At 40.8% G+C, this 25,316-nt stretch overlaps 1 protein-coding gene across 2 annotated transcripts in view; it reads left to right on the top strand.

Moving 5' to 3' along the window:
• Positions 1-25,316, top strand: part of Pla2r1 (phospholipase A2 receptor 1) — a 122,638-nt gene that overhangs the window by 51,526 nt on the left and 45,796 nt on the right. For both annotated transcript variants that reach the window (XM_076928811.1, XM_034496575.3), the window contains exons 8-11: positions 1,611-1,768; positions 6,252-6,350; positions 9,397-9,509; positions 17,710-17,873. In XM_076928811.1, the coding sequence (XP_076784926.1) occupies positions 1,611-1,768; positions 6,252-6,350; positions 9,397-9,509; positions 17,710-17,873 (534 nt within the window). The remainder of the gene's footprint in view (positions 1-1,610; positions 1,769-6,251; positions 6,351-9,396; positions 9,510-17,709; positions 17,874-25,316) is intronic.

Genomic DNA, 25,316 nt, shown 5'->3' with positions numbered 1-25,316 from the left:
AAATGGACTCAGTAGATGATAGATAGATAGATAGATAGATAGATAGATAGATAGATAGATAGATGATAGAGATACAGAGATAGAGAGATAGATATATAGATGATATATAGATATATAGATGATATATAGGTATATAGATATATAGATATATATGTATATAGATATATACATAGATATAGATATAGATATACATATATAGATGATATATATTTATATAGATACATATCTATATAGATATATCTATATAAATATATAGATATATAGATGTATAGATATATACATAGATATAGAGATACAGATAGATGATAGATGAATAGATAGATAGATAGATAGATAGATAGATAGATAGATAGAGATAGAGAGAAATATAGAGAGATAGAGAGAGAGCTGGAGATATAGAGATATAGAAATATAGAGATATATAAACTGAATTTAAGAGGGAGTACAATGGAACACAGAATAGCCATAGAGGAGGGTAGAAATGATATAAACATAATACATTAAATTCTCAAAATAAAAAAAAAAGCTGAAAAAGAATCTCAAGGGGTAGAAGTCATAAAGCCATTCCTTAGAACTTCTATCTGAACCCTAAACCCATAAATCAGCTTATGGCTGCTGGACAGCCAGTGTGCTGTGCTCTGCGGAAGGTCATTTCTTAGGTAAATAATTTGACTCCATTTGGCTTGGTGGTTTTCAGGCTGTGTGTCATACTCAAGGTTCCAGGCTCCTGAGCCTTCCCTCTTCCATTCCTCAGAGCAAGCCACCCCACCCACCCCCCATCCCAGGCCCCATGTCATACATTAAACATGGAGTCTTCAAAAAAAAAAAAAAAAAAATCCTTGAAATGATGGCTTCATTTTCCAATGTTTTAAAAATAAATAAAATGAAATGAAAAAAATATCCCTAGGCTCTAGTTGGTGACTTTGCGATGTTAGGTTTTAGTTTGCAAACACCAATACTTCTAGGTCATTTTCCTTAATCCTTTGCATTTGGGATTAAAAGAATCCTGCAGTGTCCCCTCTATCAACAAGGACACTTGAAGCCTCTCTGCTACCTTGCTTCTCACTGCATCCATGAGGCTGTGAGGCTTTGTTTGTATTTCTGGCAACTCCACTGTTCTGTGTAAGCCTTGGGGGAGCTTCTTCTTGTTTTATTGAGAGAGGCTGAGAAGGAGGGAGAGAAGAAAAACACACATGTTACACCATGTTAAAAGCATTTTGGTGGTGGTGGTGGTTTTAATGTTTCTCTTCCAAAATCCAGTTAACCTCTGAACTTTCCTTTTCTCTAGGCAAAAGAAAAACTAGATATTTCAGGTCACTTTGCACACAGTAGAGGAGCCCACATTCTGGACTCCCAGAACTCTGACTCATTCCAGCCAGTGCCTGCTTTTGGTTTAGCTAATATTCTGCCTTCCTTAGAAGACCTATATTGAGCAAACCTGAATATTAGGGGAGGAGAGAGGTCTGACAGGTATTTTATAGTGAGTTTCAAACAAGCTTTATCACGTAAAGAAATAAAAAGGATCACATGTGAAAGAGTATAGCTTACTAATAACCTGCAAGTGGCACAAAAATGTGCAAATAATATCTTATAACCTCCATTTCTTACAGAAAATGCATCAGAAACATGGATTGGTTTGAGTAGCAATAAAATCCCAGTTTCCTTTGAGTGGTCCGGTGGCTCCTCTGTCACCTTCACTAACTGGTATCCTCTCGAGCCTCGGATTCTTCCAAACAGAAGAGAACTGTGTGTCTCAGCAGAGCATTCTGTAAGTTGATTCATTTGATCAGAGGTCAGTTTTGTGACCCACCTATGCTAGGGACTTCTGTCATGGTTGAGACCAAGAGAGACAGTTCCTGCTCTTCCCGGGGCTTCCATGACTGCTACAATGCACGTGATAACAGATATGATCATTACTCTGAGGAAAGAAAGGCAAAGTTGGCATTAGAGTTGGGACTTCAAACAGGAAAGGGGTAGGAAACCTCTCTGAGCAGATGGTGTTTAAGTTAGGACTTCAAAGAAGCAAAAACCATTACACAACAGAGGAAAATCATTTCTAGAAAGACACAAAGGTAGGCAAAGCCCTAGAGAGTCCGCTGCTGCTTCCTCCCCTAATGCCACATGGGCACACACTGGTCTGAAGGTTGGTGAAGATCCGACATTTTCAATAGCCACACACATGACCGTTAGTGTGATAGGACATGGGACAAGGGGAGTACAAAAATACTGGCTTATATACCAAGGTATATGAGCCATCACAAGGACACAGTGGGAAAACCTGACTTGAAAATAACTTTGGTCATAACGTACAGAATGTATTGGAGAGGACAGAACAGAAGCAGAGGACTCATTTGGTGGCTATTTCATGGCTGACTTAGATAGTGACTATGCCAAGAAAAGGACAGATTCAAAGTGTCTCAAATAACACGTTTCATTGCTCACTAAATTGGATGTGGAGGGATTTGTCTGTTTGTTTTTTTACTTGAATGAACACTACTTTGGTAGACAGAGGTGGTGTAGACCATCCTGCTGGAGAGATGAAGAAGAGGAAGGCTGGAGGGTTCCACTGGAGAGTGATAGTTTTAAGGCTCCCTTAGCTTATAAACACCTCTTTGAAGGCTATGGAGCAATGGCAAATCTCACTCTCACACGACTGGAATGGAGCTAACGACTTTAGCATTGTGCACTCTCCTGGGTTCCCATTTTCCCTTTATCAGAAGACATCAGCTTTTGCAGAAGTAACTTTAGTCTGAGCCATCTGAATAGTCTACTAAACATTTTAAACAAATAGCCTCTTTTTGCTCAAACAGCTGTTGAGAGCCCAGGCTGAGTTTAAGGAGGCTCCAGGACTTGATGGGTGTCCTCATTCTTTCTAGCCACAGGATGTGGTGTCAAGTTCCCCCCCAAGAAACAGCTCATTAAATGCTACTTAGTTAGCTTGACAAAATAATTGTAGCAACCAGAAAAATTCAAAGTGCTTACTTTTATGACACTTTTCACTTCTGTGTCTTTTGAGACGTGCAGAAACATGTGCACTCATAATTATACATGCTACCAGTGTGTGTCTGAGTGGCATTTGGGGAGGAAGCTGCTGTCATAGATGCAGCTCTACTAAAACCTAGCAGTTTCAGGAGTTGATGGTGTTTGAGGCAGGGGTTCTGAGATAATTAAGATGGCCTCATTTCCTATTGTCTGGTGTGACTATTTCATGTACCATATTTATAGAAGGAAAGCTAACATTTGAATAGGGGTTGTTTTAATTAGTGTATATTCACTATATACTTTAATGGGTTTATCATGACTTTTTGTTCAAGCTTTGACGTACTTTAACCATGTCAGACCTCATTACCCTGTCATCTCCTTCTTCCTGATACTATTCCTCTCCCTTTCCCCCAACAGTCCCCATCTTGTGAGTGTGAGTGTGTGTGAGTGCATGTGAGTGTGTGTGTGTGAGTGTGAATACATGTGAGTGTGTGAGTGTGTGCAAATGTGTGTGAAATGAGTGTGTGGGTGTGTGTGATGTATGGTTGAGTATGTATGTGAGTGCATGTGAATGTGTGTGTGAATGTGTATGAGAGTGTGAATGTATGAGTATGTGTGTGAATGTGTATGAGAGTGTGAGTATATGTGTGTATGAGTACATGTGAGTGTGTGTATGAGTGTTTGTGAATGTGTGTGAAAGAGTGTGTGTATGGTTGAGTGTGTATGTGAGTGCATGGGAGTGTGTGTGTGTGAATGTATATGAGAGTGTGAGCGTGAGTGTGTGTGAATGTATGAAAGTGTGAGTATATGTGTGTGTGAGAATGTGTGTGGGGGTGTGAGTATGTATGTGAGTTTGTGTGTGAATGTATGTGAGTACATGTGAGTGTGTGTGAATGTGTATAAGAATTGAGTGTGTGTGTGAGTGTGTGCATGAGTGTGTGTGTGAGTGTGCGTGAGTGTGTGAGTGTATGTGTATGAAAATTGAGTGTGTGCATGAGTCAGTGTGTATGTCTGTATGTGTGTGTCTGTGTGTGCATAACACCTAAATTCCACATAAGAGAGAAACATGGAATAGTTGTCTTTTTGTCTTGGTTATTTTAATTGTGCTCTCTAATTCCTGAATAGAGGTTAATTTTAAGAAAACAAGGACAGATACTGATATCTGTGCTGCCTGTTTTTGTTTTGTTTGTCAAATTGACACAAGCTGAAGTCATCTGAGATGAGGGAACTTCAATTGAGAAAATGCCTCCGTAAGATCAGGTTGTAGGGCATTTTCTTAATTAGTGATTGATGGAGAAGGACCCAGTCCATTGTGGGTGGTGCCATTCCTGGGCAGGTGATCCTGGGTTCTATAAGAAAGCAGGCCTTGCAAACCATGAGGAGCGAGCCCTGAGCAGCAACCCCATGTCCTTTGCAACAGTTCTTGCCTCCAGGTTCCTGCCCTGTTGAGTTCCTGTCCTGACTTTCTTTGATGATGGCATGAACATGTAAGGCAAATAACCCCTTCCCTCCTCAAACTGCTTTGGTCATGGTGCTTCATCACAGCAATAGTAATCCCAACTAAGGCAATATTGTGGCCCGGTCGGAACAAGCATGCTCTGAGAGATTTTGCAGCCCCTCCTCTTTTTTGCAGCTTTCAAACTCCTTAAACAGTAAGCAGATGGAACATAGAAACTAACATTTACTTCCATCAAGTAGATCTCAGTATGAATATTATTATTATTATTACATGAATAAGTAATGATTATCACAAACTTCACATAAATCTATCTAACACCTAAATTTAAAGGTGAGAGCTATTCATTCACACATCTTCCCAGCAGATACTAAGCACCTGTGGTATGCCTGACACTGTCCTAGAGCAGGCAGTGATTTTCTGGCAGGTTCCATGGAGAGGCCTGACACTTCTCTTACTGGTGAGGATGTCAGCCCTGATGTACTATTTCCCTAAAGGCAATCAAAGGACTCCATATCCCCCAAAAATCCTGAACACCAAAGCACAACCTGAAATTTGAGCTGAGTAGTTTTCATATAATGATCTGTTTTGTGTTAGGATTTCAAGGTCTTCTGGGAAAATGGTGTTTTGGTCTGTTTGATATTTTATTGTTATCAGTAAAGGATCTGAGAAAAGTGTTAGAACAGTGGTTCTCAACCTTCCTAACACTGTGCCTCTTTAATACAGTTTCTCATGTTGAGGTGACTCCCAGCCAGAACGTTAGTTTTGGCTACTAATATAAAACATAATGTAAATATCTGATATGCAGGATATTTGATATGTGACCCCCACAAAGGGGTCATGACTCGTAGGTTAAGAACCACTGATTTAGGCAGAAATATGAGAAGACCTAAAGGGGTCTGTATATGAAGAGGAAGCTGGGGCTGGGGAGATGCCTCCATGAGTATAAAGTACTTTCTCAGCAAGCATGAGCACCTGAGTTCTGATCTCTAACATACATGTAAAAACATAGGCATGGTGCCATGTCTGTAACCCCAGAAGTGGGGAAGAAGGAGACTGGCAGGTCCCTAGAGCTCACTGGCAAACCAGCCTAGCCAAATGGTCAACCCAGGTTCAAAGAGAGACCATGTCTCAAAAAATATGGAGAAAAACCATTGAGAATACCATGCAATGTCAACTTTTGGCTTACACGCATGCATGCACACTCCCAAACATATACATATCTGCATACACATGAACATGTATATTCACCATATATACACCAAGAAAAAGAAAGAAAGAAAGAAGAAAAGAAAGAGGGAGGGAGGGAGGAAGGGAGGGAGGGAGGGAGGGAAGGGAGAAGAATAGAAGGATGCCCTAGGCATGTCTGTAATCCTAACCCTAGCATTTAGAGGGCCAAGTTAGTAAGATTATTAGGCTGAAGCAAATTTAGGCTGTATAGTGAGTTCTAGGCTAGCCTGGAACTGCATAGTAAGACCTATTCTCAAAAAATAAAAATATTTGATTAATTAAAGAGGAAGCTTAATGAGGAAGGACATTGGAGTTGAACATGAATTTTGACCCTGAAGACAAGTCATGGTAGTTTCTGGGTATTCTCAGCACTAACCAAATTGCTTCCTCACTCGGGTCTACCCAGCTCTGGACTATACTCAAGCTGGCACAGGCAGGAAGCAGCTACCAGGCCTTTGTGTGAGCACGAAGGGTTCTGTAACACCACCCGACTGGGAACACACACTATTCACAGCTCTGCTCGTGACTAAGCAACATCCTGTCCAGAGTCCACTCATCCATCCTGTGACACTTTTCCCTTTAGGACGGTCGCTGGAAAGTGAAAGGTTGTAAAGAAACACTCTCCTACATTTGTAAGAAAGAAGGGCAAGTCCTTGCTGATGAGGACTCTGAATGTCATGCGGTGAGTACAGCGAGCCCTGCTGTGGGGCACCGAGACTACAGAAATGTGCCCACCATGGAGTAAAGGCAGCCCCGCTTCTGAGTGAGAATGTTCCCCTTACAAGTCAGATTTCCTCTGAAGGTATCAGAATGCTTTTCGGCCCTCAGAAGGACATGTCTTACTATGTTCTTTGACCCAAAAAAACAAAAAAAAAAAAAAAAAAAAAAAAAAAGGTAAAGCTGTAAAGGAACCCATCATTCCCTCTATAAACAGAACAGTGATCACGTGGTGCCCCATCTCACATGCGGTTCTCACAGTTCTCAGGTGGGGCGCCTGGGAGTATGGATGCATTCTTCAGAGGATGGATGCATTCTTCCACGTTCTGCTGCTGGGATCCTTCCTCCCCTTTACCCTTCTCAGTCTTAAATGTTGGCAATGAATACAGCAGTGTGCTGTATGTTACACAGGAAATGGATGTTCCGTGTAACTGAAAAGGTCTTTTCACATTCTTTAGATAAAAACCATCACTTTAGCTTTAAATCTAAAAGCCAGAATGTTTCAAGTTTCTTTAATGCATTTAATATTTTTGCAGGAATGGTTTATAATTCTGTCAGTTTTTAGTCTCTTAGATCTCTCTCTCTCTCTCTCTCTCTCTCTCTCTCTCTCTCTCTCTCTCTCTCTCTCTCTCTCTCTCGTTTCCTAATCCACTTATTTGTAGTCCAACTAAAGGAGTGATCCATTTCAGTAGAAGCAGCACTTTTCTCATTAATCAGTGTGTATATACATGAACCACCCGGCACACTCCAGCTGGACAATACTCATGCCATAGCCAACAGGCCACCAGACAGTCCATCTAAGGACTGCGATTCCTGAATTAGTTCCAGCTGAACACAGACCTAAAGTCTACCTTTCTGTGCCTTCCATGACAAGCCAGCAGGTTTGTGAGAGCACAGTCCAAACAACTGCTGCGCCCTTTAAACTCTTTTCTGCTTCCTTACCCAGCAAGCACCACTAGTATTTATAGATTCCACATCCAGAGATTATTCTTGAGTTTTGTGAGAAATTTCCCATGCTTGGCATTTTTTTTTCCCTCATTGCTTCAGTAAAACTTGCAAGTGATTGGTACACATACAATTAGTTTATGAAATGAATCCAGACGCCAGGCATGTATTAATACTCAGGAAGCTGGGGACGATGATAAATTTGAGACCAGCCTGAACTCTACAGCATGTTCCAGGCCAGCCTAGCTACATGATAAGATCCCGTCTAAAAGACAAACCACAATAAAAACAAAATGAAACAAAACAAAACATTGATTACCTCAAAGGCAAAACAGTGATTTTTATTTCCCACTGTGTCATTTTGGGGTGTTGGGCGGTGTGAGCAATGTTTCTATCTTATTGGCCAAAAACTATTAAATAAGAAGTACTTTGTCAGGATATTTTTTTAAATATCGGTCACTCTTCCTCCTGGCCTTCCAAGGACAGCCCAGTGGTACCTGAGGGGCTCAGCCTGGAGCTTTTCCTTTGCGGCCTCAGAACAGAACAACGGGAGGAAAGCAGAGCAGACCGTAGGTGAACGGAGGAGCTCTGTGGTTGGCTTGTTTCCCCGGGGTGTTTTTTTAACTGAATTAGCCAATATCTAAAGTGTTCTGCAATTAACCACAGAAATATCCTAGAAATCATCTTGTGTATGATCAAAAGCTGGTGATCCCTGGCAGAGCACAAAATGTCGAGCATTTAAACTGGTGAGGAAGCAAACATGGACAGACGGAGTCTGTGACTTCAGGTAGTATAGGAAGCAGAAGTAACGTCAGGTGTGCTAGAATGAGAATTGCCACTTCACTCTATGATTTTAAGGGAGAGACCCACCGTTCCAACGGCTGACAGAGCTACAAATTGTCATGTTCATCTAAGTCCCCAAACTTACATTCTTACTCCCCAAAGGACAACCACTTAATTTTGGTGAAAAAAATCGTAGCCATATATGTGTGTATGTCTGTATTAGGGAGCTATTTTTTACTTGGAAGCACTATGATCCAAACAAGACCATCCTGGGGGTTGGGGCTGTAGTTCAGTTGCAAAGGACTTGCCAAGTGTGCAAAGATCCCAGGGTTCTATCCACATCATAGGGATATAAGACAAAACAAAACAAAACAAAACAAAAACAGTTACTTTACCTGGACTCAATGGCTCTTGTTGTCCTAACTCCTAGGAGGTTAAGACAGAAGGATCACAAGTTTGAGGATAGCCCGGGCAACTTAGGATGTGCCAGGTTAGACAAGTGTGGGCTACCATGACTTAAAACAACAGCAGCGGCAGCAACAAAAAAGAACCTCAAAGTACAGAACTCCATAGAACTTCAGTACAGACCCCGCTGATCAACCGGTTAGCAACTCCACTTAAGTCCAAAGGAGCCCAAATCAGCTGTCGTAAAATCAAACTGAAAACCCCACCACACCCCGCCCTACCCGAGGCCCGGCTTCACTGCTCCTCCAAGATTTCTTCTTCTACTCAAGGTCTCTCCTGCATTTTCTCCTTTGTTCCTTGGGACAGCCATGAACATTATTCTTGCCCTCAGTCCACAGATGAGAAAACTAGATGTGGAAAGATTATGTGTCTTAAAATGCATCCATTATTTATAAATAGAGTGGCTTACTGGGGAACCCAGAATTCAAACCAATGAGCATCTTCCCTCCATGGTCAATATCATATTTTAACCCACACATCACAGCCATTTGAAAGAAATTCTGTGAACCTAAGAATGAACGGTGGCTCTCGCGTGAGTGTCCCTTTATTGATTTGTCTGTTTTTGCAGTATTTCCTCTTTATTTTCAGTTTTGTTTGATTTTAAGGTGGATATATATATATATTTTAATGTAAACTGAGTAATTAATTAAATGTAGACGGGGCTGTGACTGGTGGCAATTCCTGACGGAACAAACAGAGCTCTGTGAAAACAAAAATCTGAGTCAGAAAAGAAAGCCGAGCAAGTGGGAAGGAGGGGATCTCTGGGCATTTATCTAAGTCACATTGTGTCCTTAGTTTCCCCGTTTTTTCCCCCTAAGGGCTGGGAGAGACATGGCAGATTTTGTTATAAAATCGACACAGTCCTGAGAAGCTTTGAGCAGGCTTCGAATGGTTATTACTGCTCTCCTGCCCTTCTCACCATCACTAGCCGGTAAGTGCCAACTGGCTAAGCTGCCTCTGCTTTGACAGGAATGTACGATGGCGGACATCTGTCCGCAGGGCTTGCCCACATCTAAAGCATGTGTGCAGTAGAATATTAACTAATTTTGAATATTTACTGAGAAGAATTGAAATCTGGTGTCATTTCTAACGTGATTAAAAAAAAAAAAAAAGGCAAACACCAAAGTTTAAGGTAGCTTTTACTTTCCAAGAACGTTTGTTCATTGGTTATCTAGCTTGGTTAACACAAACAGGTATATTTGGGTTTGTCTTCTGTTTGTAAGGAGAAGAAAACGTCATGGAGCAGTTAGTGTGATGGTTAGAAGTTGTGATTTGTTTCACAGAAGAGGAAATAGAAGGAAATTGAAGGTGTAGCCACATGCTTCTTAGGGGTTTTTATTTAAACTTAGATTGCTCTGTACAGGGATGTCTTCCTGACACTATCAGAGAGACTATGCCTGTTTTTCCTATTTAAAATTTGAAGCATGTTACAAATGTGTAAATGGAGTAAGAAATCTCATAACAAAGATGTGTCCATAGCAATGCCCAGGACACTGAGGGCCGGGAAACTGACTCTTCCATGCGTAAGAACATGGGTAGGCTTCTTCAGTGCTTCCATGGGAAACTGTATCAGCAAAGTGGGCATCTTCTGTGAGTTCAAGGCAAACCTGGTCTACACAGTGAATTTTAAGCTAGCCAGGGCTATATTTGAGACTCTGTCTCAAAATAAACACACAGAAACACACACACACACACACACACACACACACACACACACACACACGGGCACAAGCACCCTGATCTCCCTACTTTGGAAATCCACATTCACAGCCATTATCATGGTCTTTCCCCTCCCACTTTCTTCTGTCCATACAGTGCTTGTGAATATGCTCGTGCTTGGAAACAAGACTGACACACAAGAATGGACTGGAGGTGGTGTTTGGTGGGCTGAGTGGCCCTCGCTGGGGTACAGCAAAGCTTGCTGGTTGTCAGTGTTATTTCTAGGTCTCCCTTTCCCTCTCAGACACAGCTTCCAAACAAAAGGAGCCTCTCTCTCCTCAGCTCCCCAAAGCTCCAAGAGCACTCAGGGTCACAGGTCTCCCAGTTAGAGACCCAACATTGGACATTATAAGGAGCCTGCTCAATGAGACTAGTTTCCTTATAATTTCATTGAAAACCTGGAGTCTAATTGCTTCGTCTTCTTAATATCTCAGTTTTCTTTTCTGTTGAATATTCATTGAGTGTCTATCGCTGTAACATAAGTTTCTTCCCTTGGGGAGATGTAAACAAGGGCTACCCCTCCTCCTAAAGTCCCACTCACAATCACACAATCACACACAATCACAATCACAGAGGAACACTCTGCTAAAGCTCATTCTGAGAAGGCAGTGAGCTCTTACAAAGCAGAGGTTATTTACCAGAACATGGAATATTCCGTCCCCAACAGGCCACACCTGGAAATCCTTTGGTCAGCAGGGAAGAGGGCTCCCAGGTAGCTGCCTTGCTGGAGCCTCCTCCCCCTCAGTCTTTCCAGACCTAAATTATCAGGCAGTATAGAACAGCTAATATTCAGATGAGGGTCTTGTGGCCCTCCTCACTGCTCTATCCCTGGATGTAAAGAAGCCCAGCTAGGATAACTCCTTGACTGAGTTCCCCAACATGGCAATTGCTTGGTTGGTGGGACAGTCGTGAAAAACAGTCACATTCTCTCTCTCTCTCTCTCTCTCTCTCTCTCTCTCTCTCTCTCTCTCTCTCTCTCTTGGTTTTTTGAGACAGGGTTTCTCTGTGTAGCCCTGGCTGTCCTGGAGCTCAGCTCACTCTGTAGACCAGGCTGGCCTCGAACTCAGAAATCCACCTGCCACTGCCTCCCAAGTGCTGGGATTAAAGGCGTGCGCCACCACCGCCCGGCAACAGTCACATTCTCATACAGTGTTAATTACTTTTCACAGTTATCTGTCTGGCCATCACGTGTGTGTGTGTGTGTGTGTGTGTGTGTGTGTGTGTGTGTGTGTGTATCCTCATATATATTCAATAGTTTATTAGAAAATTACTTATTGACTACCAATTTTGTAAAGGATACCTATTAAACATTACACTCTATTTGAAGAAACACAGGTGGTATGGCTGAGCCTTCTGCAGCATAGAACTGAAGAGACCAAACATTACAGACGTGAAACAAGTCAAGGAGGTGGAGAAGCTGAACGACCAGGCAAGGATGTAGCCTTGCAGGTTGCTAAGAGTGCCAACAGGACCCACTCCAACCCAGAAATCTGTTAGAATTCAGATCTCTCATAGTCTATCTGCCTCATACAACTGTTACTGAGTTTCATTTCCTCCAAACTGGATACCAGAGAATTCTATAAACATTTGTGAGTCTTTTGTTTGTTTGTTTGCTTGCTTGCTTTTGTTTTGTTTTTTGTTTGTTAGGTTTGTGGGTTTTTTTTTCTTTGCAAACTATATTTAGCAGCCAACACTTAGGGACAGTCTGACTCTAAAGCAGAGAGAGTATCACACAATTTAATTTTTTATGTTAATTTCAGCTATGTCTTAGTTTGGATTAATACTGCTATGAGAAAACACCAGGACCACAAGCAGCCTAGGGAGGAAAGCGTCTATTTGGCTTACATGTCTTGAGTCACAGTTCACTGAGAGATGCCAAGGTAGGAACTCAAACTGAGTGGGAACCTGGAGGTGATGCAGAGGCCATGAGAGAGCTCACACTAGCTTACTCCTCAAGGCTTGCTCAGCCTGCTTTCTAACAGCATCCAGGACCACCAGCCCAGGGATAGCACCACCCACAAGGGCTGGGCCCTTGACCTCCAGTTAAGAAGATGTCCTGCAGACTTTTCTGTTTACAGCCCATCTTCTGGAGCTGTTTTCTCAATTGAGGATCTCTCTTCTCAGATGACTCTAGCTTATGTCAAGTTGCCATAAAACTTAGCCAGCACAACAAGCCATGTTGGCCCATCCAGGTTACCTTGTGCTGGCATGCCTCCAGTCTCCAATGGAGACAGTATGAGGCCAACGATGTGACTTCCTCTCAGTCAGTCAGCACCAGAACTCGCCTTCACAAACAAGAACACATCCAAGGCAGAGGCTCCACCATGGGACTCTCTGGTTGAGGAAAGTGGGTCCTCATTTCATTTAGACCCCATCAGGGAAGAAGCCAGGTGGTTATCAGTGCTGGAATGTTCTGCAGCAGGACTTGTCTGAGAAACATGGGCACTGTGAGGGAAGGCTTCTCAAACCCAGGAGCTCCGACTGACAGGCCTGGGAATCTCTGCCTCCATTACCGATGTTCTGTTTGAGTTACAGACTCTCCGTCACTCTGAGCACCTAGGCTTGTAGTTGTTAATTGGTTTTCCACAGTCTGCACAGTCAAGTGACAGGTTTGATGGGTGCAATTAGAACACCTGCTGCAAATGACTCATTTCTTTTGTTCTGGGGCAAACTGTTTCAGGTTTAGGACTTTTAAAAACTTCATTGTGGAATATAAAGGGGAAGAAAAACAGACCCTTCCATCTGAGTAACAGATTTTGATTTTTGATTTACTGGACTACTATTTTTTTGTTTTGTTTTGTTTTTTAAGAAAAGAAAGAAAAAAAGAAAGAAAAAACACTCTTCAGGTCTGGCCATTTTGCTTCTAGACAGAACAGGATGCAAAACTGGTAAAACTGAATTACAGTGATACTAGAGATTATTGTCTATATGCTTGATAGCTAAACAGATGAAGCATGAATCAGTCAGCCATACAAAGTTTTGTACAAAATAATGCAAATGATGCTTGATTTTTTAAATTTGCCCAAAAAAATGATACACTGCCATAGTTCACATTCTCCTGTTTTAAAAGCCATATTCTCTTAAACACAATTAGAATTAACTTGGTAAAATAGTCATGAAATAAAATGTACCATTGTCCTGATGTTAAGAGAGCATCAATGGTCTTAAATGCATTCACATCGCTGTGCATCCATCAGCACCATCTGTCTCCGGACCAAGGTTCTTCTTTCGACATCAAAACTCCATGCTCATTTAGTAATACTTCCGATTCTCCATCCCTGACCCACCCTCTGCTCCCAATGAACAGTTTTCTGTTTTCAGTCTCTAGAAGATGGACCATTCAAGGTATCAGATACAAATAGGACCATCTCATATCTGTGTTGCTACATGTGGTGGTCTGAATAGGTATGGCCCTTATAGATTCATGTGTTTGAATGTTTGGCTATAGGGAGTGGTACTGTTAGGACGTGTGACCTTATTGGAGGAGGTGTGGCCTTCTTAGAGGATGTGTGTCACTGTGGAGGTGTGGCATGGAGGTCTTAAATGCTCAAGCAACATCCAGTCTGAAACACATCCAGTCTCCTCCTGATGCCTTTGGATCAAGATGTAAAACTTGGCTCCTCCACCACCATGTCTGCCCGCCCACTGCCAATCTTCCCATGATGATAATGGACTGAACCTCTGAAACTGTAAGGCAGCTCTGATGAAATGTTTTCCTTTACAATAGTTGGTCATGGTGTCTCTTCACAGCAATGAAACCTTAAGTAAAACCCTGTACCTGGCTCACTTCACTTAGCGCAGTGCCTTCAAGTTTTATACACATTGCATCATATGTCAGAATTTCCTTCCTTTATAGACTAATATCCCATTGTTTGTGTGCACATTGTGTTTTACAACTTGCTCATCAACAGACATTTGGATTGTGTCTTAGCGTTTCCACTGCTATGAAGAGACACCAACACCAAGGTAACTCTTATAAACAGCATTTAATGGGGGCTGGCTTACAATTTCAGAGGTTCAGTCTATTATCATCATGGTGGAAAGCATGGCAGCATCCAGAAAAGCATGTGCTGGAAGAACCAAGAGCTCTACATCTTGAAGACAAGGCAGCCAGATGGAGACTGTCTCCCACAGCAGACAGCAAAAGGGTCTCTTCCATACTGGGTAGAGCCTGATCATAGGAAGAGACCTCAAAGCCCACTACCACAGTGAAACATTTCTTCCAACAAGGTCACACTTCCTCATAGTGCCATTTCCCCATGGGCCGAACATTCAAACCCACAAGTCTATGGGGTCCAAACCTATTCAAACCACCAAACATCACTTCCAGCACCTGACTACTGTAAATAATGATACTTTAAATAAATAAACAAAGATGGGTCCTTAGTTTCAATTCCTTGAGAATATAGTCAGAAGGGAGATTAGTGAATCATGTGATTTTATTTTTAACATTTTGAAAAATTGCAAGACTGCTTTCCATAATGGTTATAGCATCTTGTACCCCCGGCAGCACACAAGGAACCAGTCTTTTCACATTCTGGACTTTACTTCTTATCTTCCAGTCGTCTTCCTTTCTTCTGTTTTGATAATATTCATCCTACTAAGTATCTCGTGGTTACTGTGACTTTTATTCCTCTTGATAACTGTCAGTGTTAAATACCTTTTAATGTTTTTAATCTGCTTATTGGCCACTTGTACATTATCTTTAGAGAAATTTCTATTTAAGTCCTTGGCCCTTTTAAAACTTAGGGTATTTACTGCTGAATTATAAGAATTCTTCATGTAGTCTGTATATTAAACCCTTATCTAATATGTGATTGAACATAGGTTCTTCATTTTGATCTTTGATGTCCAAAAGCTTTTCATTGTGATGAGGCCCAGTTTATTTACTGTTTTATTGTTTGTCCCTCTCGTGTTGTATCCAAGAAACCATTACCAAACCCAATGCCATAAAGTGTTTCTTATCCCAAAAATTTTACAACGTTAGCTTTATCTTTAGGTCTTTGATCTGTTTGAGTTCATTTTTTTTTTTAACACAGTATAAGGTAAGGGTCCTGTTTTGCAAATGCCTATCTGGGTTTTCCAGCACCACTTGTTAGAAGAACTGACCTTCCATGTAGGATGTTCTTGGTGCTTTTGTTGAAAATAATTTGCCCGTGTATGCAAGGTTTTATTTTTGTGACTTCTTCTATCTTACTCCACAGATCTCCCATAAGTCAGTCTCGCAGAAGCACAACGTTGTTTTGATTACTGTAGTTTTAAAGTATGTTTTGAAATAAATAAATAAATAAAAAACCCTCCCAACTTTGTTCTTTTTCATGGTTGCTTTGGGGATTCAAGATCCCTTGAAATTGTACATAGATTTCAGAATTAATTTTTGTACTCTGCTAAAACAGATCACTGGAATTTTCAGTGACTGCATTGAATATGTAGTCCACTGTGTTAGTGTGGACAAGCTATTAGTAAGTTTTCTCAGTTATAAGTGTGGGATGTCTTTCTTTTCATTTTGTATATTTGGTATTTTTGAATTAGTAAACTGCAATTTTTGTTATTCAGTACTTTCTATTCATTATTTGTCTTTGTTCCTAAATATCTCATTTTGGAGAGGGTGCTATGATGAATGGAATTCTTTCCTTAGGTTCATTTTTGGATCATTTATTGTTAGAGATAGAAAGAGAACTTCTCTTGGTTCTAAGAATAACATATTGTATATACAGCGATCCTGATTTCTTAAGCCAGAGCTCAGAAAGAGAAAAAAAAAAAGTGAGCTTAGTCAGCAGTAAGTCTGAAAACATTCTAGGCCTAGATTAGATTGTACAGAGGCTAGAAGCTTCCAGGACTAGGCCTAGCTTAGCAGACTGAGGCAGTAAGCCTCCAAGATGACAATTAAATCAGGCAAATAAAAGGTACTTTTACAATTTAATAAACTAATGGAAGAACTAGTCACACCCTTGGACTTAGTAACAACACAGTAACTAATCTCTGGCTTGTAGCACAGCAATCCTAGGTAGCAGAGGGCATCATGCAGTAGTTCTTCTATTGTGACAGCACAAGCCAATAAAGAATAAGGAATATCACCACAGCATCTAGACAATAGTTAGCTTTATGCACCTTCCTCAGAGACAGGTATATGCAATGTTCTGCCTCTGAGGTGTTGCTAAAAGTAATGTTTCTTATTTTAAAAGTGTAAGATTTAGACTGTTGATAGGACATTGGCAGAGAGTATTTACTGAAGTCTGATGAAACCCACATGCTCTGCCAAAGCACTTCACTGAAATCCCCTGAGGTGGCTCTTAAGCACTTACTGTTCCACCTTTTGTCCTTCTGCCCTTCCCTCCCTGCTCCCTTTGAGTCTCCTCTTATTACACATGGTCTCCCTGCTTTTGCTCCCTGTAGCAAGTGAATAATGCATGCAATAAAAAGAATCCAAAAGTGAATGTTAAAAGTCCAATGCCCTTTCTCCAGAGGTTTCCCGAGTAATTTTACCAGGCCTTATATTTTCTTCTGACTCAGCAGATCTGGCCAGAAATCATCACCATTTAAGCAACCTTCTAATTTTATGTGCTTTGAAAGTAGTTTCAAACTAAGCTTTGAATTCAATGCTAGTTGAGTTTGGTATGCAGGCTTCATTTGCGTATGTGTGTGTGTGCGTGTGTGTGTGTGTGTGTGTGTGTGTGTGTGTGTGTGAGCATGTATACACAAGCTGTCTGCATCTGCTTTGGATGTATTTGTATTTGAAAGGAAGCATTGCCAACAATCATTGGGAGCAAATTCATTCAGCTGCTTGGGGGAAATGCTAGGTGGGCAGAATGCCTTAGATTTGTTGACATTTATCTTCAGTGAAAATACACATTTGGACACATTTGAATAAGCCAAAGACTCCATATGCCCGTGAACAGACTGATTTGGGAGGCATAGCATTGTTCCTCCATTCCCTTCTTACTACGCAAGTGTGGGGAGAGGGCATGTATGTGCTACATGGTAGAAAATGCACATTCAGAGAAGCATAATGTCATCCCTCCTCCCTTCTGTATCCCCTAACTCATGCATACATGTGTGGTGTGCAGCCTACACATAAAATAGACACCTTTCTCCAAGTAAGGCACTGCTGTGTGTGTGAAGGCTGCCATTTCACCGCAGAATCAGACCTGGACTTCGGGCCTCTGGACAGTTACAAGAGTTAAATCTCTAAGAGTCACATTCTCTACACTCCTGTCTCTCTGGCATTGCACTGATATTTAATGTCTATTGGCAATACGAAGGTCTTTGTGTTTTTCCTGGTTCTGTGTTCTAGGGAATTAACAAGAAATGCTAACTCAGACTCCATTCTGTGCACTTCATTATGCTTCAATGACATTTTTGATCGTCCAGAACCTTAGTATAACAATTTTCTTTTTTTTTTTTAAATCAAGATTCGAACAAGCCTTTATTACCAATTTGATCAGTGGCGTGGCAGAAAAGGACAGTTATTTTTGGATTGCTCTTCAAGACCTAAACAATATAGGAGAGTACACTTGGAAGACCGTGGGACAGAGGGAGCCGGTGCAGTACACACACTGGAACACACATCAACCCAGTGAGTAGTCCCCCTCAATACCAGCTCACCCCGCTCCCACCCTTACCCCTGCAAACTTGTTTCCTTGTCCCTGAATTTTCTCAACCCTTTGGCCATTTCTTCAACTTCTCCTTAATGTTTTCTTAACATTAAGTGTTACTATCATTAGTGTCACTAAACTGATCAAAACAGGTCTATGTAAGGCAACAAAGGATGGCCATTTTAAAGTTTATATGTATTGTAATGCTTTCAGGGATACAGCTATTGCTGCAGACCACACTTGCCTTAGTGTTTGCAAAGTTCTGTCCTCCTTCCATCTTTCCCTACAGACCCTCCTCATGGTCCATGAATCACAAGGGATTAACCAGTCTAGAATAATCCAGGTATAAGAAATGAGCCATCTAACCATTTCACAGTTGTGATCACTGGCATCCCTGGGGAATATAGGACCTTTACTGGAATCCTGTTCTAGTGTTGTCTTCATGGACTCCTGAAGTTCTAATATCAAAGCCATCAGCCCTATTAGTTCATCTAGGTCCCAGTGCACAAATTTGTGCCTGGTTGACCAGTTTCAGAGATGCTCATGGCTTTGGCCACATACTACAGTAGAACCAGTGTAAGAATAATTTTCGGGTGCTAGGGAAGCTTAGGTTGAAAGCCTAGACTATACATTCCTTCTTTATTTCAGCATAAACACACAAAGACTTGGTCAATTTCTTGTCTGTGATGTTTCATCAATACACAGGAAGCAGTAGATTTCCTCTGTATCTGAAGGAAATGTGTGAGAGGGCTCAAGCTGTATCCTCTCAGAAAGTCGTGGGATCTTTGTACAAATCTCTCGATCCATCCAGAAACCAAGCTAAAGAGTCTTTAGTAAACCAAAGAGAGATGAGTACGAGTGGAGTGTGAAATGGTATGAGACACCCAAGGAAAGGCTTACACAACATCTCTGTGATCCCGGCACTAGAGTGAAGCTGAAGCAGAAGACTCATGAGTTGGAAGTTAGCATGGTTTACATAGGAAGCTAGAGACCAGCTTGGACTATATAGAGATCATGTTTAAAAGGCTACATGATTGGGCTTTGTTTTGTTTTTATAGTGTGTGTGTGTGTGTGTGTGTGTGTGTGTGTGTGTGTGTGTGTCACAGAGCGTGTGTGGCATAGGATAACTTTAGAAAGATCACATAGGTTCCAGGTTGGCAGGGTTGGCAGCAGGTGTCTTTATCTATTGAGCCATCTTGCCATTGCCAGTCCTTCTCCCCACCCCTTCTTTATTTTTATTACTATTAAAAGTCTAGCCAGAGATTATTTCCTAATTTCAGCTCCAAAACAATAATAGGCAAAGTGTCACTGGTTTATAAAATTGAACGACAAAGTTGTCAGCAATTCTCACTGTGGATAACATGACTATACGTCGTGAGTTTCCCTGATCAGTTCCAATCTGTACCTATTATCTTGCATCAATTAAGCACACCTAGTTTTACTCTAGCCTTATCTGTTGAGATGAATCTATATGTGTTACATAGGTCTTTTAAGAAAAGAGAAGTACAGTAAGAAAAATGTAGCTGTTTGTCCTCTTCTTACCTCCCATCGCCAACACTGTCCACTGTTAACTGGTGTCATCCTATTGGTTTGTGTGTATGTGTTTACAGTTCTTTATTTCATATTTTGTGCACAGGTGTTTTGCCTACATATGTATCTATGAAGGTTTCTGCAAACACCATAGCTATCTGAGTGTCGATCCACAGTAGACAAGAAGACAGTTCGGTCCAACATGACTTAGTAGCCCATGTTGGTTCAAACTTCGAGAGTCTGAATCAAAGTAGTTTATTTTAGGCATATTTAAGTGCAGGACAATTTGGAAAAGGTTTCCCGGTGATAACCCAATCCCACATGCATAAAAAGCTTAAGATGTGATTACATCAAAACTCTTTGTAAAGTACTAGTGACCTCGTCCATAAAGATGAGTTCTCTAGATTAACTGAAGAAACAGGCTCAAGATAACGAACTAGGGAAGGACCAGTGTGCCCCACCCACATATACAGTGCAAAGGCCACCAGGCTACTGACTGCATCCACTTCCAGCCTTCTCGGCAGAAAACAGGTTACACATCTCCCCCTTTAAGAGACAATCCTCTGTGTTTAACATCCCTGGTTCCCCCAGTACTTATCTGTGAGCACAAGAACGAACATTCTTCCTACACATGTCCATCCATCATTTGCTTGACTGGTATCCACAGAAGGCAGAAGAGGGTTTCGGATCCCCTGTAACTTAAGTAAACAATGGTTGTGAGCCAGCACGTGGGTACTGGGAATTGAACCCAGGTCCTATAGAAGAACAGCCACTCCTCTTAAACACTGAGTCATTTTTCTAATTCCAGTCTTTTATTTTGTAACTTATGGTCTATTCTGAAGAACTTTCTAGACCAATGTTTGTAAGTCAGTACTTTCCGTATCTCAATAGATACTAGTTTCCAGCATGTCCGTTTTGAAAGGACATTCCCATTCAAGCCACAGCAATGGAAACACGTGGGATGAGTGCTGTATGAAATATAAAATACAGCATTCGAATGCTTAAAGCCAGGAAGATCGATAATGAGTTATCACAGGCCTCCATAGAGGAAGTACTGTTCCACCTCTAATAAAAAAGAAAATATAGTATAATTTGATATCTACGTAAATAGAATTTACTAAGTTTGAAAAAAATGTGGAGCCAAGGAATCATAGACAGTGCTGAGAGGTTTCTGTGATTCCAAGTAACTAGAGGGTAAGTTATATGGAGACAAATTGAGAAATATAGGGCCAAAGACAGTGAAACAACAGCTTAAATTTTTTTTTAAAAAAATTATTTATTTATTTTATTTATATGAGGACACTGTCGCTGTCTTCAGGCACACCAGAAGAGGGCATCAGATCTCATTACAGATGATTGTGAGCCATCATGTGGTTGCTGGGAATTGAACTCAGGACCTCTGGAAGAACAGTCAGTGCTTTTAACTTCTAAGCCATCTCTCCAGCCCCATAGCTTAAAATTTTAAGCTCAAGATTCTTCCCTTATTCTCTAGGTATGGGAAGCCTAGCAGTTTGGCTCAAGTAAATATTAAGATCAGAACTGCTTGGCTGTGGATATAGCTAGTGCTTGTCTAGCCTACATGAGGCTCTAGGCTCTGTCCCTAACACTAAAAATACTTATCTTCACTGAAGATGTTAGGATGAGACTAATAGCCACGAGAAATTATGTGGGGGATAGCTTAATATGTACAGAGTACCCACTACTGAGTCATACTCAGGGTGAGGGGATATTAAGAAAGTTACTTTCTCCATCTCTGTTTCTTTATGATTTAAGATAAAGGATTAACAGTGATAGTGTCTACCTTAATATGGTTTGTGAGGATCAAATGAGATTTTACAATGTCTGTTGCACTGTAATCTTAGCCCTTCTTATGACAATGTGTAATATCTCACTTAAGTCTAGAATAACTGGGTTAGCCTGTTAGGATTCCTCACCTACACACTCTAGATGTGTAAACTCTCAGTCTGGGATGGGCCAGCCACTTATATGAGCACTCTAGAGGACCATAAGACCCCAAAGGAAAGTCTGACTTAGTCTCTGTTTTTTTTTTAACACTTATAACCCAGCTTTAAATGTTTTTAAAACATTCCTTTAGACTGCCTGAATTAAAAAAAAAAAACATAGAAAGATTAAAGAAGGACATTTGTATTCTCTTTGTTAGCTACATGGTTTAAATAGCTGTACTTTCCAAAGACTTCCAGTTCCCAGCCCAGCATGTAAGAAGCTTAGAAGTGTCTATGCCAAAAATAAAAAATTGGATGCTTCTAATAATTCTTAGATCCATCAGAAAACCTCAGTCAGAGGACGAAGCCCTGCCCTCTAAACCAGCAGTTCTCAACTTATGGTTATAACCTCTTTGAGAGTCAAACAACCTTTCACAGAAGTTGCCTAAGACCATCAGATAACACAGAAACATTTTCTTTCGGGCGTTTCTTTTATTGAATTAGATTCTTTTTTTTCTTTCTTCTTCTTCTTCTTCTTCTTCTTCTTCTTCTTCTTCTTCTTCTTCTTCTATTATTATTATTATTATTATTATTATTATTATTATTATTACATTTAATCTTTTTTTACAGTCCGGTTGTTACCCCCTCCCAGGACTAGATCCCTTTTTCATACAATATATCTTAATTACGGTTTTCCCTCCCTCTCCTCCTCCCAGTTCCTCAACCACCTCACTTCCCGTTCACATATATCCCTTTTCTGCCTCATTAGAAAACACACGGTCCTCTAAGAGACAACAATAAAATAAAACAAGACAAGGCAAAGCCAAACACTTCAGAATAGGACAATACAAATAGGAGGAGAAGAACTCAAGCAAAGGCACGAGAAATATGTAGAGAACCGAAGACTCATTTGCATACTCAGGATCCCATGAAAACATAAAACCAGAAGCTATATAGATACACAAAGGACCTATAGGGTAATTAAAAGAGAAACAAAATTGAAAAATATTTTTAAAAGAAAAAAAGATCCAACATGACATCTGAGACCAGGAGCCTTCAAAGTCGGTGTCGAGTTAGTTTTCTGTTGGATATTTACTGCTAAACATGCAGCCTACCCTTAAGAGTAGTTTGTTTCCATAGTGACACTCCCTGGGAGAAAGCTAATCTTTCCTTTACATGTGGTTATCAATTATAGATGGATTAGGGATGGGGGCATGTGTCCAGACCCTTTCAGCTTTAGGACTCGTTCTAGTATAGGCCTATGTAGGCACCATGCATGCTGGCTCAGTCTCTAAGTTCATATGTGGCTCAGTCCTGTTGTGTTTCTGATGCCTTGTTTCCTTGGTGCCCTCCATGCCCTCTGGCTCTTATACTCTGTCTCCTCTTCTGTGGGGTTCCTTGATCCTTGAGGGATTTGATGAAGGTATGCATTTAGGGCTGACTGTTTCAAGGACTCTGTTTTTCACTTTGTCCATAAACACCAACTCAGTTCCAATGGATTACAATAATGTTACAATAGTGTCTGACTTGGTTAGTTATTATATTATAGAACCAATATCTGATTATAAGCAATCAGATATTGGTTAATTACTTCCAACCAATGGAGTTGGTGTTGGGTCACCATTGCACTAGCATATCTTGAGGCAGGATTGTAACTGGGTTGGTGTTTATGTTTCTCTTTTGGTAGTGTGCTGTTGCAGGATATTTGATCATGCTGTGAAACCTGAGATTGTGTTTTTAAAAATTGTCTCTAGTTGTGGTGAGGCTCAGCCCTTAGCACACACCTTTAATCCCTCTGGCTGGAATAATTAGTACACAGCTTTAATCCTAAACAATGAAGGTAAAATTAGTTTATTGAAGGGAAGCACTCATGTTTAAAAGTGTGTCTAGTTGAGTGGCAGACAAAGTGATGAACCAAAGAAAGATTTGACAGACTAGGATATGTCCTCACAAGAAAAGAGGAAATGGAAGTTACTTAAGAGGGAGCAGAGGGAAAGGGGGTAGCAGTTTTACCTGGAAAGTTTTTCAAAAACAGACTGAAGTGAGAATAAGCTAGACACAGGTGAAAATAGAATGAGACAGAAAATGAGAAGAAGCCAGAAGATTAGAATGAATTGCTAGAGTTAGTTGGAGGCCAAGCAGGAGAGGCAATTCGGGAGAGGCAGAGAGAGATTAGCCATATTGAATCTGTCATCTTGGAGAGTAGTTTGAGCCAGAATAGCTGAGCTGATCTTCCAGTCAGAGCTCAAAAAGAAATAGGAAGTGTGACCTTATTCAGTAATAAGTTTCAAAGGCTGAAAACATCCTAGAGCTAGATTAGATTGTACAGAGGCTAGAAGCTTCCAGGACTAGGCCTAGGTTAGCAGACAGGCAATATGCCTCCAAGACATCAGATGAATAAAAGGTACTTTTACAGTGTACAGAGTATCTTCTAGTACCAAGAACACTAACTCGCAGGGGTGAAAACTCTAGGTAGGCACCAGCTCACCTTCTCCATGTCCAGTGGGTTATATAGGGGTTGTCTTAAGCAATAGGGCCTTGTCAGCTTGTGGGGAACAATCTATAACCTTGGCAACAGGATGGGTTGTTTGGGGCTCCTATAGGACCCCTTTGGTCAACCGCACAGTTAGATACAACCCATGCCCAATACTGAAAGGCTCATTTGGTGACAAGGATGTCCAAATGGGGCTCTGTTTCCTCCATTATTAGGGGATTTAATTTTATTCACCTTCATAAATGTGTATATATTTTACAAAGCTTCAACTGTATTAGGTTTGCACACTGCTCCTCAATGGCCCTTCATTTTAGTTGTCTCTCCTATCCCCTCCCTCATCTTTTTCTCCTCTCCCACTCCCTGCTTGATCCTCCCATTCCTGCCCCCCCATCTTCCATCTACAGCTATCTATTCTACTTCCCTTTCCTAGGGAAATCTATTCGTTCCCTGTCCCCTAGTCCCTCTATATACCTAACATTTGTGGCTCTGTGGATTGCACCTAGATTATTGTGGTGGTTTGAATAAAAATGGCCCCCATAGACCCATAGAGAGTGGCACTTGTTGGAGTAGATGAGACTTTGTTGGAGAAAGTGTGTCACTGCAGTTGGGTTTCAAGGTCTAAGATGCTCAAGTCAGGCCCAGTGTCTCTCTCTGCCAGCAGGAAGATGCAGAACTCTCAGCTTCCTCTCCATGTCTGCCTGCATGCTGCTATGCTTCCCACCCTGATGACAATGGACTAAACTTCTGAACTATAAGTTAGCCCCAATCAAATGTCTTCCTTTATAAGAGTTGCCATGGTCATCATGTCTCTTCATAGCAATGAAATCCTAATTAAGACAGTTATCATTGATTTAATTGATTTAACATCTAAGATAAGCAAATACATATAGTATTTGTCTTTCTGAGTCTGGATTACTTCACTTAGAATAATATATATCATATATTATATATCAGGGGATATATATATATATGATATCATATATATATATATATATATATATATATATATATATATAGAGAGAGAGAGAGAGAGAGAGAGAGAGAGAGAGAGAGAGAGACAACTAAAATTAAGGGCCATTGAGGAGCAGGGTGTATATATATGTATGTATACATATATATATGTATATATATGTATACATACATATATATACATTTACCTGCAAATTTCATTATTTCAATTTTTTAAGAGCTGAGTAATAGTCCATTGTGTAAATATATCACATTTTCTTAATCTATTCTTTGTTAAAGGACCTCTAGTTGTTTCCAGCTTCTGGGTATTATGCATAGAGCAGCAATGACCATGGTTGAGCAAGTGTCTCTGTGGTAGGATGAAGCATCCTTTGAGTATATGCCTAAGAGTAGAGTATAGGCAGATGTTGAGGTAGATCAATTCCCATCTTTCTGAGGAACCGACACATTAATTTCCATAATGGGTGTACATTTGCACTCCCACCAGC

Source organism: Arvicanthis niloticus, chromosome 2 (assembly GCF_011762505.2).
Source record: "Arvicanthis niloticus isolate mArvNil1 chromosome 2, mArvNil1.pat.X, whole genome shotgun sequence".
NCBI lineage: Eukaryota > Metazoa > Chordata > Mammalia > Rodentia > Muridae > Arvicanthis > Arvicanthis niloticus.
This window is presented reverse-complemented; position numbering and strand designations above follow the sequence as displayed.